General features: G+C 41.0%; 2 protein-coding genes across 4 annotated transcripts in view; one reads left to right on the top strand and one right to left on the bottom strand.

Annotated features, from left to right (window-relative positions):
• On the top strand, positions 1-13,571 carry rell2 (RELT like 2). 2 transcript variants are annotated; one of them, XM_041943875.1, is made up of 7 exons: positions 1-125; positions 2,853-2,911; positions 3,415-3,630; positions 4,599-4,661; positions 4,992-5,055; positions 5,768-5,944; positions 6,035-13,571. In XM_041943875.1, the coding sequence occupies exons 3-7, from the start codon at positions 3,429-3,431 to the stop codon at positions 7,926-7,928; spliced, it is 2,400 nt and encodes a 799-aa protein (XP_041799809.1). In that variant the 5' UTR covers positions 1-125; positions 2,853-2,911; positions 3,415-3,428; the 3' UTR covers positions 7,929-13,571. The 2 variants fall into 2 exon arrangements, with proteins under 2 accessions (XP_041799809.1, XP_041799810.1); XM_041943876.1 differs by lacking the exon at positions 1-125 and having other exon boundaries at positions 2,894-2,999.
• LOC121611347 (F-BAR and double SH3 domains protein 1-like) overlaps positions 12,591-14,782 on the bottom strand; it is a 25,415-nt gene continuing 23,223 nt past the window's right edge. For both annotated transcript variants that reach the window (XM_041943877.1, XM_041943879.1), the window contains one exon: positions 12,591-14,663. In XM_041943877.1, coding sequence (XP_041799811.1) covers positions 14,613-14,663 — 51 coding nt within the window. In that variant the 3' untranslated portion in view covers positions 12,591-14,612. The remainder of the gene's footprint in view (positions 14,664-14,782) is intronic.

Raw genomic sequence — 14,782 nt, forward strand, 5'->3', positions numbered from 1 at the left:
TATTTTTAGATGGTTTATCAAGCAAATGTCAACAGCTGTTTTTCCTGTTCTTTGCTGGCACACTTAAAATTGACCATGCTGACTTTTGTGTTCGGATGTGTCCACTGTTGACAGGCAGGAAAATGGTAAGAACTATCTATTTGTCAGCTTTCAGGCATAAAGGCAGATTTTACAAGTATACTTTTTCAAGGCTTGTGCATTTTTAGGAAAGATTATCGCTTGGGCAAAGTTAAAAGCGGTCTTTAAAGTAACTACATCTCAATTTGATCAGGGGTAAATGAGCTCCACAGGCATATACATATTTACATTGCTATGAAAAACGGGTCTTGGGCCGTCTTGTATGCGCTGCTCTTTTAAGCTCTATCTACAAATCATTATCCTGTTCTAGAAGCGATCCTCTTTTCACCAGAATATGCTGGTGTTTAGTTGAATCATGTCTTCCCTCTACCAGTGAAAGTTCCCCGTGCCGCTGGCTGCAACACAAGCCCAAAGCACAATCGATCCACCCTCGTGCTTTCCCTGCCAGTGAAAGCTGTGGCTGTGGCAAACCTACTGTAGAAAGAAGTAAAGGTCAAATTAAACATGAATGAGGCAGTCTAGAAATAGCAATCTACTGTTTAAGTTCAACAGTAATAACAGCAGTTATTCACCCCTTATACTGTAAATATGTAGCTACCTGCATTAGTGTTTTGCTTGTTAGCAGTTTATGAATCTGTACTTTTACACATCCTTACTGATACCTTCCTCCTAGAAACATCCTTTAATCACTATATTACCACCATATTACTATTAGGTACAGAATGGTTGAATGAACCACCAGGGGCCTTTGGTTTTGCAGTTGCAAAATATATACCCTGTCACCCACAAGTGCCCATGATGAATAGTGTACACAACAGAGTATATATGGCAGCTTTGTTGTACAGTATTTTGCCCCGGTAACAGCCAGTAGTTGTGCCGGAGCAATACCTGTACCCAGATCTGCTGTGTGTCAAATCAGCTCAAACAAATTTATGCTTAATCAAACTCCCACAAACTGCAGACACACAATGAATCTAAGGGTTTCAGGGATCCTGCTTGTCTGGGGTCAGTAATCTAGTTTTGACCACACTGTGTTTCTGACATTGCTGCGTGCACGTGTTTGAGAGTCAGTCAGACATAAAAATTCAATGTGCAGTTTTGTTTCTGTCTTTGCACTTGGACTGTCCTTGTCTCCCACTCAGCTACAGACTGAACTGTTTAACTTCTGATGTTCCCTGAACTGCAGCACTGGTTCAGCAGGCTCTGACTGCGGCCACAGTAGAACTCACCTTAATGGTGTTTCTGTGACGGCGGGAACGCCGTCACAGAAACAGGAGCGGAAACGGAGAAGGTTAACAAAAGTTTTATTTTCACAAGAAAGGCAATAACTCAAACAGTCGCTGGCAGCGTGAGGTCCAAACAAACACAAACTCAGAGAGGTCCAGAGAGTGCTGGGCTGTGTGGGCATGGGAGGCACTGGAACGAAAAGAGAAGAGACAAACGATTACTCCAAAAAGGTTTAACGAGATATCAACAAGTACATTACCACAAGAGACTTGAGACCAACTGATACCACGGTACGTGGAAGTATACTCTGGCGTCGAGGAGCGTCTCCGCAGAGGTTAAATAGGCGTCCTAATTTCAGGAAGTGAACTCAGGTGTGCCCAATCACTCCTTGACGCATCGGGGGGGAAGGGAGCCTCAGGAAAACAAAACGTAAAGTTACAGCCAACACAACAGAACACAGGAAGTGGACCTTCAAATTAACAGCACAGACGATACCAACCACCACAGTTTCCCATCTTTTGAACACAGAAAGCTGGCTAGCAGAGCTTTGGGATGTTCAATGTTCCCACTAACCTTTTGCATTTAAAGCAGCCTAATGTTCAAGGCTATTTTACCCTACCAAGCCAGTATTTGCTGGCTTGTTGTGTACAAAACTATTACCCCATAAAAGTTAGATTAATTACCACAGTAAAAATATGTTGTTATTATTATTATTATTATTATTATTATTATTATTATTATTATTGTTATTTTTATGTAAGAGCAAGTGAGTGTTGAGCCTAAAGCCAGAGTTTTTTCAGTGTCACGAAGGTGGCTCTCCTTCAACCTGGCTAGATCGCATTGGTAGCTTGTGCTACATGGATTGAGTTTGTGATTCCAGTTTGCTTCAGGAAATATCAAAACTTCACACAGCATCATTCATCCACTAAAAGACTGATGAAGGCACAGCAAGTACAAACCACTTGGATTATGTTTTTATGCTTGGTCCTGATTTTCTTGACGGTCAGTTAGCAAACACATTAGCTCGTTCACTATGCTCAGTTGCTACCAGGACAATTCACACAATTTATTCAAATAACATGTTCATACCATTGTGTCTCATACCATTTCTGTTTTCACTCCATCAGAGGAAGTTTAATAAAATTGAACGGTGAACAAATCTACGTAGTAAGCTGCAGTAGTTTCCTCCACTTTGGACTCCTCAGCTTTCCATCCCCTCAATGGTCAACACTGTCGAGACGACCTGCTGTTGGTCAATGGTGCAAATTTTGCAGGTCAAAGTTCACCAAAAGTTGAACTTGATACTAAAAATTTGCACATATTTATTAAACACCTGCAAGTGATGTCGCTAATCCACACCACTCCTGTAATCAGACTGTGAAACAGTTTAGTGGGACACTTGTGTAAATGGTTGTCATTAATGCTCGGCCTGTTAGTCACGCCTGTGACCGCTGCCTTGACAAAGGCACAAGAGGAATGTTGCATGTTACATATACATGTTACATAATCTGATCGGGATCTCTTCCTCCCTGTCTCTGTTTCCACAGACTGACCGCTGACTCAGCAGCAGAAGGCTTGAAGATGATTTGAACCAACCAGAAAGCCTGTATGTTTTCTTAACTTGCACTATATTTCTGTCTCTCTTGATTGAGGTTGAGGGTGGGAGATGTTACCGTATATTTAAGCAACTACAAGTACGATGGCTTTAATCCTTCCTCATCATTATCTACCGCGTTCTGTTTCTTTTGTTGTTTCTTCTTTTTCTTTTGTGAAACCCCCACAGTTTTATTGCCTGTATAGACTGTGAGATGAGAATGTGTTTGTAATATGTGGTGCTGTATAACATGAGTGACTGTCCTCCCCACCTTTTTTTAATTAGAGCCGATAGCATCAACAGTCATTTAACAGAAATAGATGAGGCAGTTACAAAACAGCTTTGTTTCCACTCTCATGTCACCGTTTATACGTCCACTGAACAGCCTCAGTGTTGTGTCAGGCTGTAAGCTAGTCAACATAGTGTCACATGAACCGAGTGCTCTCACTGAAGTAGTTGTAAGTGAAAATGCTGAAAATGATTCAAACTGACCTCTCTCTGTCTTCATCACTCAGCTTGAACCTGCGTTATGACTGAATTAGAAGCGTCGGGCTTGGGGGAACATCCCCCGCCTTACATGATCTTTGTGGTGGTCTTCCTCTTCTTCCTCACCGGACTCCTCGGCTTCCTCGTCTGCCACCTGCTGAAGAAGAAGGGCTACCGCTGCCGCACCGGAGACATGGACGATGAAGAGGAGGAGGAGGAGGAAAAGCTTCAAGGAAATGCAGACGGTGGGTTGGGGGATAAAAGTAGAATAGACAAGGTCACAAGTACTTTGATAAAAATATCAGTTTACTGGTCTCGGGCAGTACTATTCAGCTTTGGAAAACAATTGCATAACGTTTTGTGGGTTCTGGAGGAGCGTTATAATATATATAATATATTTATAATAATAAATAAAGCCCTGGTGATGTCATCAGGCTTATCTTGTGCTTGGACATTACAAATTCGTAGCAGAAAGCCTGCATGATTTTTATGCTGGTGAGCAGGAGCAGAAAAGGGAAGATGGTTTGGATGAAGTTTAAATTAAACAATTGCATATTGCTTTCCATCTCTTTCCCTCTCCCTCCTGCACTTTTCTCACCACAACACCCCTGCAGAAATACACAAGCACTCACAGGCCTGTGTGGCCTTCTCTGAAGTCTGTGTCACAAGTCCTCTCACACACAAACTTATTCAAACACACACTCACTCTGCTGCTGGACTGAGACCATACCCAGATACTTTCCCCCAGTTTGGGGACCTTTTCAAATATAAGTGTGTGTACTGTAGGGTTAAAAAACTAATGTCTTTCCATGCTGCTGTTGGTCTGAATAATCCACAGATGTTGCTGTGAACAGTTTTATACCAATTAGAACATCTGGCTTTGCGTCAGGCTTCTATGTCATCCCGTCAGGGTTTATTTCTCTGTAGGAACCTGCTCACTATACATTATCCCTTACATAAATGCTCTCAGTAAAAACTGCTGACAACATGTTCTGTGGATTTACCGCAGTGACAAGGACACATGTTTTAATTATTCAGTTCTTTTATTTTCGTTTGTTTTATTCATTTATTCTCCAAAGCTCTCTTTTATAAACTCTGTGAACTCAGGCACCCTTTAACCTGTGCTGGTTGACAGACAGTTTGGGTGTTTGACTAGAAAGACAGTACTTAAATGATGTGGATCTGATCTGTTTGTTGTTCTGCTGTGTTTCAGATGAGGATGAGGGGAACCAGGATACAGTGGAGCAGATCCTCAAATGCATTATTGAAAATGAAGGTAAGAAATCTAAGAATTACAGAGCAGTATCTTGAATTGAATTCTGTTTCATTTTGTTCAAGTTGATCAGCTTTCATTTATCTTTTGGTTTATTTGCCTCCTTCACTGTGTTCTGCTATGCGGTCAGGACACATGACACATGAATGAGAGCTGCTCATGGGATGTGTAACATTTCTAGACTTGACCATTTTTAAATACAGAAATGACACACCTATCTAGGGCTCTGCCATTTAATTCTTATACGATTAGATCAGTATGCATCAGCAAATCCATCCAACAGTACTTGGTTAGTTCTACTCTAAAACGTGTTTTTGTTGCTGCTACCTCCAGCTAACATGGAAGCCTTCAGTGAGATGTTGGGAAACCGCAATGTCTGCGTGCGCCATGACCCCAGGTGAGCTCAGCCAACACAGTCTGTATGAGTGTGAGGCTGTTACTGTCTGTTAATGTCACAAGAAAACAACATATTCATTTTGCCTGTGAGTATTCTCATTCATCCAGGTCATTGTAAGCTTTAGGGCATTCAATCATTCGCAACTGGACCTCGTCAGTTTGTCTTAGAAGACGTTTCGCCTCTCATCGGACTAGAGTTGTCCTATCTAGTCTGGTGCGCATGAACTGATGAAGACAAACTGACTAGTTCCAGTTGCGAACGATTGAATGCCCTAAAACATATTCATTTTAATCCTGAGATCCACAAATTGTGGAATCCGTTAAGATGAATGATGTAATTGTACCTCTCTTGCAGCTTGAATGTCATAGAGCAGTCATATTACACAACAAAACATTCTCCTGTATCTGACTACTGTATGCAATATAGCCAGCATTCACAGACTGTACATGTTCATGGCTCCAACGGTGAAGTGTTAGAATTTTTAAGATCATCACCATCACCACTTTAAGTAGTCTGACCGAAGGATTTGAATCGTTTAACATGCCAAAATTCTCACTGTATCAAGTTTTTTATGACACATTCAGGGTTGAACATCTACTTTCATGCAGCCTGAAGAAGCCTGATTCCAGCTTTAGACTGCACACATTACATATTATACGAATACTAATATAAGACCAATATTCATGATAATAATGATAACACTGATGTCCAGGTTGCGTAAGGAGTCCATTGGTGGTATTCCTCCACATCACCACACAGTCCACTCAGGCGCCGACCACAACTCCTGCCACCTCTGTGCCCAGGTGCGATCCAAAAAGGGCCGACGACAAAGCCGAACCCCCCGCTCCAAGCAACGCCATGGAGAACAGACTGTCTTCTCTGTTGGCCGGTAACAACCCTCAATTAAACCACTGATGCAGTGCATGCTGGGATACGACGGCAGAAATAATTTATCCTAAATGTATCGTTATCTATTCAGGTTCCGGGTGACACATCATGATAAGAAGCTCCATGGAGGTCCCAACCCACTGGTCAGTTCAGGGGACAGGCTGGACCAATCCCAAGACAGCGAGGACCGGAAGGAGGGCGGGTACAATCTGCGAAGCATGTTCAAGGATGTGCGACCACCTTCAGAGAGCTCCAATGGGATCGCTCCAAATGTAGGGAAACGCAGGAAGAGTGTAACCATATTCGGGCTGAGGCGGGGCAGTGACCCCGTTGGCATTAAAGTAGGAGAGGGGACAGGTAGGGAGACTGGAGGTGTTAAATTTGCTATTCAGCAGCAGCCTGTAGTGCTGGAGGAGCTGTCGCAGACAGAGAACATTGAAGTCACCCCCAAACGTGGTACTGAACCTGGTATCAAACCTGAAGCTGAGCCAAAGAATAATCAAACGCCTGCTTCACCTCGCGAGGCTAAAAGTTTAGGTTCTGTTAATTCTCCCTCTTCCCAAAGTAAGATTCAGGCTCCTGACTCTAGTCCTGCACCTGAGGATGGCTCGAAACATGGACTCAGTCCTGAACCTGGTACAAACCTTGCGATTAAACCTTCCACTGGGACTACAGCAGCTTCTGCCCCCAGCTTTCTTGCCATTCCATCTCCTGCTTCATCTGGACAGAATTTAAAGACAACGGAGAAAGGAGGAGATGTCGAGGATATGGTGTTAAAAAATAAAGAGGCACACGATCCCGGGCCGCTACAGACCTCTACGCCCATTTCCCCCAGTCGTGGATCCTATCCAGGTTTTACTCATGCCATTCCTACTGATCAACAGGAGCTCTATTCTAGCACAGGTTTTCCAGTTACCCAAACACCCCCTGACCCAAGCTCCAGCCCAGATCGGGAATCAGGTTTTGGTGCTAGCCTAGCTTTAATAAGCTTAGGTTCATCTCCCCCATCTTCAGCCTCTTCGTTAAAAACTCCTACCTCACCCCTGGTGGTCAAACCAAGCCCCCAGCTAAGTTCTAGAAACAAGCCATCAGAGGCTACAAAAACTGCCTTTTCCCCTGCCGCCACTCCAATACCCAAATTCCCATCAGGCCAAGCGATGTCTAGCCAATCGCCTATTCCATCTTCATCCTTTGGAGAAGCCCGAACTCCCTCACCTGCTCTTACTGCCAACCCCAGACTTGACATCATGCCAGTATCACCACAAACCCCCACTTCCTCTCCAGCGTACCAACACTTGTCCTTTGGAAGTTCACCTCGCCTGACTTTGAAGTCGGAAAGTGTGACGTCTGTAACATCTATGGCCAAAGGGGATATGGTTTCGAGCCCATTATCTCTAAAGGAAGCAGAGCTAGTGGGAGCCGGAATCCCAAAGACAGAAGGAAAGACAGAAATTAAGAGGGTTGGGATTCTCAAAACAGCTAAACTCTCACCAACTGAGGCAGACTCTAAAGCTTCTGCCCTTTCCTCCTCCATTGATCAGCTTTCTAAAGACAAACTGAGCAATTTGTCTCTGTCTGCTGCCAGTCCGCTGTCCCCCTCCTCTCCTATGGGGAGCAGAGTAAGTAATGTGACCATCATTAAAGCCAGCCCTGACAGCAAGCGAGAGTTTTCCGTTGTCACTATGGTGGAAGATGAAGAATCCTCTACCTCAATAAAAGACCAGAGAGGAGAGACTTCTGAACTTGAGGCTGGACCAGAAAAAGCAGGAATTAGTCCAGCAGTTGGTCAAGGAGGAAGGATTCCTGTTTCATGTGTTGGACCACCTGAAAGTCAACCTGGGGGGACTTCTGGAGCAGAGGGTAGGTCCATGGTAAGCCAAGAGAAGGATGACATGGTTGAGATGGAAGATATTAGGGACTGCAAAGTGACGCAGGCAGAAGAAGCAGAGAGAGCGGATGAGGAGTTGGAGAAAATGAACATTTAGTCCAAACATGACTGACAGGTCAAGTCTCATATGGACTAGAGTTCAGACTCTCCTCTGATAATCCAAAGAAAGAAGTGAAGAGGAAAAGAAATGTAGTAGTAATAAAATTAAAGATTAATGAACATGCCTTTAATCATTTAACCACAGCAATGAATATGTTGCAGCAGGGCTGGACTCGCTGGTTAACTGACTAGCTGGTTGACGAATGGAGAATCAAATCAAATATTCCTCCACTGCTAGATTTAAAGGATCATGCAATGGATGTTGCATGTTTTAGTCCTTTCATCACAACTCACATTAGATAATGGCTAACCAAGTTTTCAAACCACACTTTTGTGTTCCTACGCTTCCCCCCCCCCCCACTTAGCAAGCAGGCTTTCATTTATTTCCGTGGAGTATAATAAGAGTCTGAGCCTGACGTGTTGGGATCATTAAATACTGTGAGATTCCAAAACCCAAAAAAAAAAACCCACTGAGGAGTCTACAGCTGTGCTTGAGGCTCTGTGAGGCTGTACTGAGGACTAGCAGTGGTTTGAACCAAATAAGATCAACCTTTCAATGATGAATAAATGCCAATAAATGATAAATGCTAATTTCAGTATGCTAACATGACAATGAAATCCATGTTTACCATAGTTTACCACATCAGCATGCTAACATTTACAAATTAGCACTACTCCAAAGTACAGCTGAGGCAGATGGGAATATTATTCGTCGTTTAATAGTTGAGTAGAAAAAGCATTTCAGTCTGGACCAAAGTGGTGGGCCCACCAACCGACTGAACACAGACTGAGATTGCCATCCCTGTAGCGTGGCTATGGCTAAAAATCAGTTGCCATGATTATTTATTGAAGTACAAAGGTGTTAAGGGCTGGCAACATCTAATCTCATCTATTGATCCTCCTGATCGTGAATCAAGATTAACAGCACAAACACAGAGGAGCAACAGTCGCTCTATGAGCAGCTTGGCCGATGAAGATTTATCATTTTAGTGAATTTGAAACAAGTTCTTGCAGTTATATTTAAGCCCATCTTATAATGTAGTTGATTTTTGCAGGTACAGTATATTGGCAGGTAGATAAAACAGCCTTATAATTGCAAATTTCACTCTTCCTTCTCCAAATTTGGTATGGCCATTTCTCTCATGTGCTTCATTGTAGAGCACAGTGAAGAGCTTCAGCATGAGAGAGTAAACCTGATGGATGTTCACAATGCTCCCCCTCCCCCAACAGATCCACCCTCCTCTGCACAGGCTCCTCTTAGTGCTAGTGAAGCAATAAGGACTTGATCCCTCACAGTTGTTTTGAACATTGGTCTGGTGGAGGGCACCACCCAACACAGCGCCAGCAGTCACTGATGTGGCCATGTAGAGTAGTCACAGTATATTGTTGTTGTACTTCCACTGGTAAATATACATCACTACCTGTGGACCAGGCGCTCCAATCCCAGACTAGGTTGTTTTGCGATAGTAATACATGTTTAGTAAAACATTGTCTTATTAGTCACAATACTTCTTTCTGCTCATGCCATTTTGTTATGAGTTCAGCAGAAATCGAATGCTTATGAGGAAGGTGCAAAACAGCAACAAATGACCACTATGATAAGAATAGACTTTGTACTGAAGATTGTACTATCAAGCTCTCAGACAACAGAGACATGAAACTTACACAGAAAACACTCTGCAGTCTTTAAAGCTGTGAAATAATGTATTTTAAAAGATGATATGTATTTTGAAGTAAATTGGAGTATTTTCAAGTCTTAACTTGGAGAGCTTCCACATCAGATAAAAGACTGATTGTGCAGTCGAGACAACAGTGGAACTCTCCATTGATATATGTGTTCTTTTCCCGCTCATTTGATTATACAGTAGAGCTCACTAAGTTGTTACATGCTGCAACACAACTTGTGTGTCTGTCAAACCTGCACACTATTCACTCTGAAGAATTTTATAAAAATCTACTTATTCCACCATGGTTATAGGCAGTAAGAGCTGTGGTTCTGTCATAGCTGCAGGTGTATAACATTGTACATAAACTGAGTATGTGTAGACAATTTCACATTTCACCTTCACTCTACAGTCTGTCTCTGTATTCTCTATATAGAAAAGTACTACAATAATATCATATAACTTGCAGCAGCAATCTAAAGGCGTGATCCAGTATGCATATGGTGTTAAATGATGTCCTTCTTGACAACATTTTAAGGAAAATTATAATTTTTATAACATCAGTTTTATGTTTGAAGTAATGATGAAATCTGGAGACAGAGACAAAGACTTTTCCTTCTGACTGTGTGTGCAGATAATAGAAACTTTAGCCACGATGGGACAGAAAAAGAGAAGATGATCCAGGTTGTAAAAAAATGGAGCAAAACAAATCGGCTGCAATACCATCCTTGATAGACAAAGAAAATAACTGCCTTCTCAATACCTAACTTTTTTTAATATAAGGGTTATTAAAAACAATGTAAGTGATAATCTGTAGCATTTTTATATCAATTCCCACTAAGTTCACAAAGTTTGTGGAGCTCTGTTTAATTTGAAATACAGAGTTACTGTGAGTGAGCCACCAAGACTGAAGAAAATAAATATATTCAAACCCGATCAACAAAAAGTCCAAAATAGGAAGATATCACAGCTCTAACCACACATCGCACTGCAAAACATCTCAAAGACCAGCAGTTAGAAAGGAAACAACGAAAAGATAACGAGAGTGTACGTTTCCTGAAGAAAATGCTGTGTGATTGCTGATAGCTCTTTCAGCTTGTTTGAAGCTTTGGAGTATTTATTTCACCGTGCTCCAGCTGTCTGCCAAGTTCCACCTCTGTTGCCTTTACAGTGTGCGTGATGTTAGTGATTTTATTAAAAGAATTCCTCATTTTAATTGTATCAGATGTTAACAAGCTGTTTACAAGTTAGTGTGGGCGTGACATTTTTAAAAATGTCTCCCTAGTAGCGAAAAACCTGACCTATAATAAACTATTCAGCATCATCCACTGAATCCATAGAAAGCAGAATTACTCTTCTGTACCTAACTGTTGCTGAGATATTAACCAAAACATTTGAAATATTTGCTAGCTGATTTCCTGCAACCATATTTCTAGCTACAAGTGTATAGGACAGCTGGCATGACAAAAACAGATGGAGGACAAAACAACAGAGATATAAGTAGTGTGACTGCTTTCAGCACAAAAAAAAAGTCATGAAGTGATTCAGTCTGCCCAGTTTCAAACATTTTCATTTTTGTCGTAATTTTTATTATAATAATGATTTAAAAAATAGAATAATTTTTCTTTCTTTTCACCCAGTCAAAACAAACTCATGTACGATCACGTACCCTCAGTGGGCGGCCATGCACATAGATTTGGTGGTATGTGCTATGCATTTTGAGACATCTGCCTCTGAATGTTTAACCTCCACCCAAATAAAAAAGTGGAATGAAATCTCCTTAGTAGATAAAACTAGCTATGAGAAAATATTTTTCTATGCTTCTATCGAAAAGTGTATCTGCAGGGACTATGGGAGTCTCCTCGTCACCATGATTAAATAAAACTCCAGAAGAGAATCTGTATTTGTTGGGATTTCTATTTGCAGGCACTCAGTCCTGTATACATTCAGGCCTCTGGCCCTGGAGACTCCTTCTGGTTAGCACAGAGGGAGCTTACCAGACGCAGTTCAGAGGTTTCAGGTCAGAGGTCAGCATCATTTCCTGGTCTTTATGGGAAACCAGCTGGGAGGCCTGTAGTCTGCTGCCTCAGTTGTCCTCTCACTCTGTGTCTTTCTTCTGCCCCCAAATTTGAATTTCAAGCCTCAAACTGACAAGTGGACATAATGTTTTCATCCGGTGAAGTCTTAAACACTGCTCAGCTGGAAGTACAGTACATTATCTTTATCCAGACCTCTACACTATGTTTCTATTTTCTGGATCTGTTTATGTTTGTTATTATGCATGCAAGTGTGATCTGAGAGAGTGTGTGTCACCCTCTGCTGGTCACCAAACACATCACACCTTCACATGTTTGTGTATTGCCATCACTGACCTTCATCACCACAGTAAATATGCTCCTAAACTGCTGTGTCATCCTCAACATATTTATTCTATTAACAACAGGCTGCTGTAGTACTTTTCAACACAGTGCGTGCCCATGTGTTGAAAAGTTCTAACATAATAATCTTGTAAATTATACTGCTACAAATAAGTATGTATAAAGAGTGCCATGTTGTTTTGTTTGTTCTGGACTTCTGCAGTATATCTCAAACCATTTCAGAACTATAACAATTAACTAAATGCATCTTATATGTTCATTGCACCACAAACAAAGAATCATGTACATAAAAAACGATGAGATGTCTTAATGGTGCAGCTGTCAGTAGCCATATTAGTCAGCACAGATCTATACTCTGTGTGTCTGTATTTCCTTCCCTCCAATAAACACCAGTTTGCTGTAGGTTGTCTACAGATTGATTTCAAAGGCCTGTCCTGCCAGTTGCATGCCCCAACATGGAGCAACATTCCAGATCAAGTCAAAAGGTTGTAAATGTAAAACCAAACTGGTGGCTGCACTGTAAATGATCCATCTCAAAAGGTTTTCTAGTTTCCTCTCTTCTTTCGGCGTCCTTACAGCGTGTATGAAAGACCACAAGGTTGAAGTCACATGATTTAATTTAATTAATTTACATTGGAAAAAATATTGAAAAACTTGTTCTTATAGAAAAACAAGATTTTAAGGTACAAAGCTAAATTGATATTGTATTATACTACTTAAACCAGGTGCAATCAACAGACTAATACACCTGTTGCTGACAAAATCTTATAGCGGAGGATTTACACATTGTCTGGTAGTTCTACTGTAAAGCCATAGCACGGACTCAATAAATGATGCCCTTTGAAAGGAATTGCCCAGCAGTCAGGAGATATTGTTACTTACTCAGTATCTTTGGAACAAATTCAGAGGCTAATTGAGCAAAGTGAAAGATTAAGCAACATTTATCAGTAATATTACATAAAGGCTTTATGTTGACCTCCAGACAATGAATGTGGCTAAAGCAGTATGAGAAAGTAATTTGCATTCAAATTGCAGAGCATACCTGGAAATAACATGAAAGGTTAGTAAAGGTTTTCACACCAGCAACAGTATGGACATGCTGTATGAATAAAAGAGAAATCCAGGCAGCTGAGAGGTGCAGTGTGTTGTTTTCCTTACAGTTTCCAAATCAGCTGCTTGTAAACGTTGCTTGTACTCTAAATTGACACACCATCAACATACATGATGTTCTTTTTGTCTTGTCCTGTTTTTCACAATGGGCCCAGTAATAAATAGATTTTGGTCAGCTTGCAACATATTGTATGCACCATGTTGCTTCCCTACATTTATTATAAATGGAAAAATTTGTGGCAGTATTCAAAAATGGTCAGAGGTGAAGCAGTACACAGATCAGCAGCTATTGAACTATGCACACTGAAGAACCACTGGAAACCACAAAAGCTAAAAAGCCTCTAAACTCATTACTCTCCATAATCACTATGAGGTTGATCAAAGTCTGGTATACACAGTACGTACAGCATAGAACACATGAAGTGAGAGCATTGTAAATATGCAAATGTATCATAATGTAACCTAATGAAATAAAATACTAGAACTATGCTTTTCAAACCTTTGTGTGAGTCTGTGTTTTATCCCGATTGAGCTTGATAATGTCACTATATGACATCAGTGAGTGACCAGGCAGCTGAGCTGTACATCACACCAACATGTTACAGAAATAGCCAAGCTACCGGCATAGTGCCAAGTGAACCGCCCCAAAAAGATAATTTAAAGCCATAATGGCAAGCTCAATACAAAAACAATCTTACAAAAGAGGGAAATTCATGATTATATAATTTTTATGCAAAAGATTAAATAGTTTTATTTGACTGAAATGAAAATGAATGGTCACATCTCTGTGGAGATGGAATATAAACAAAAGCATCACATTTGACCTTCCCTGCAGCCACATCATCAAGTATATTCTCAACTGTGCAGCACAATGATTATTTGGACTTGCACTTTTACTGGTAAACTTCATATATATCATCATATAATCCAGTTCATTATTCTTCAGTTATTTGTGTTAGACTGATATGGTGGAAACTGGTGGATTCTACATGGTTTCTTTAAAGGGCACAAATACTTCAGTATTCCTTCAATATTCATTCAAATAGTGTTTCAGCAATTCATTGAAAGCCACCAAATGAAACATTACAAGAAAATATTTACAAAGAAAATAAAATATGGTATTACATTTTGTGTCCAGATCCAGCTGCAGTGTCAGGTATTCATGCTGTTTTACATTCTTACTTGTTAGCTCTAACGGCTCTGATGCTGATAGCTAACATAGTAAAAGCTCAGTTACCCGTAAAACTAAAGCTACATGCCACTTGACTTTTCTTGTGCGCCACAATTTTAAAATATTCATAATTTTTCCTAATTACAAGATGAATTCTACTTAAATGGTAATGTTATGACTTTGCTATCTGCTGTAAGTCACACCATGTGACCCACGTTGACCAGTGCATAAATCAACAAATACTAACAAACAAATACAGGTTATTTGTTTAGTGCTACAGTAAAAGTAAAACCAATGTTTCTTTGGGTGCTAACAGGTCATGCATTGTGGTGAACTTTGACAGTGACTCAGTCTTTGCCTCAGGACTGGGGTGAAGGCTTCTGTGTTGGTGGAGGAGGAGGCGCCCGACACTAAAACAGTCCAGAGGGAGGAGAGAGATGGCTTGATTATCAGTGATCCCTGGTGGTTCAACAATCATTTCCACAATTTTAAGTAGCCTTTACTGATCCTCATCATTTATCATTGAGGC

Source organism: Chelmon rostratus, chromosome 9 (genome assembly GCF_017976325.1).
Source record: "Chelmon rostratus isolate fCheRos1 chromosome 9, fCheRos1.pri, whole genome shotgun sequence".
Classification (NCBI taxonomy): Eukaryota; Metazoa; Chordata; class Actinopteri; order Chaetodontiformes; family Chaetodontidae; genus Chelmon; species Chelmon rostratus.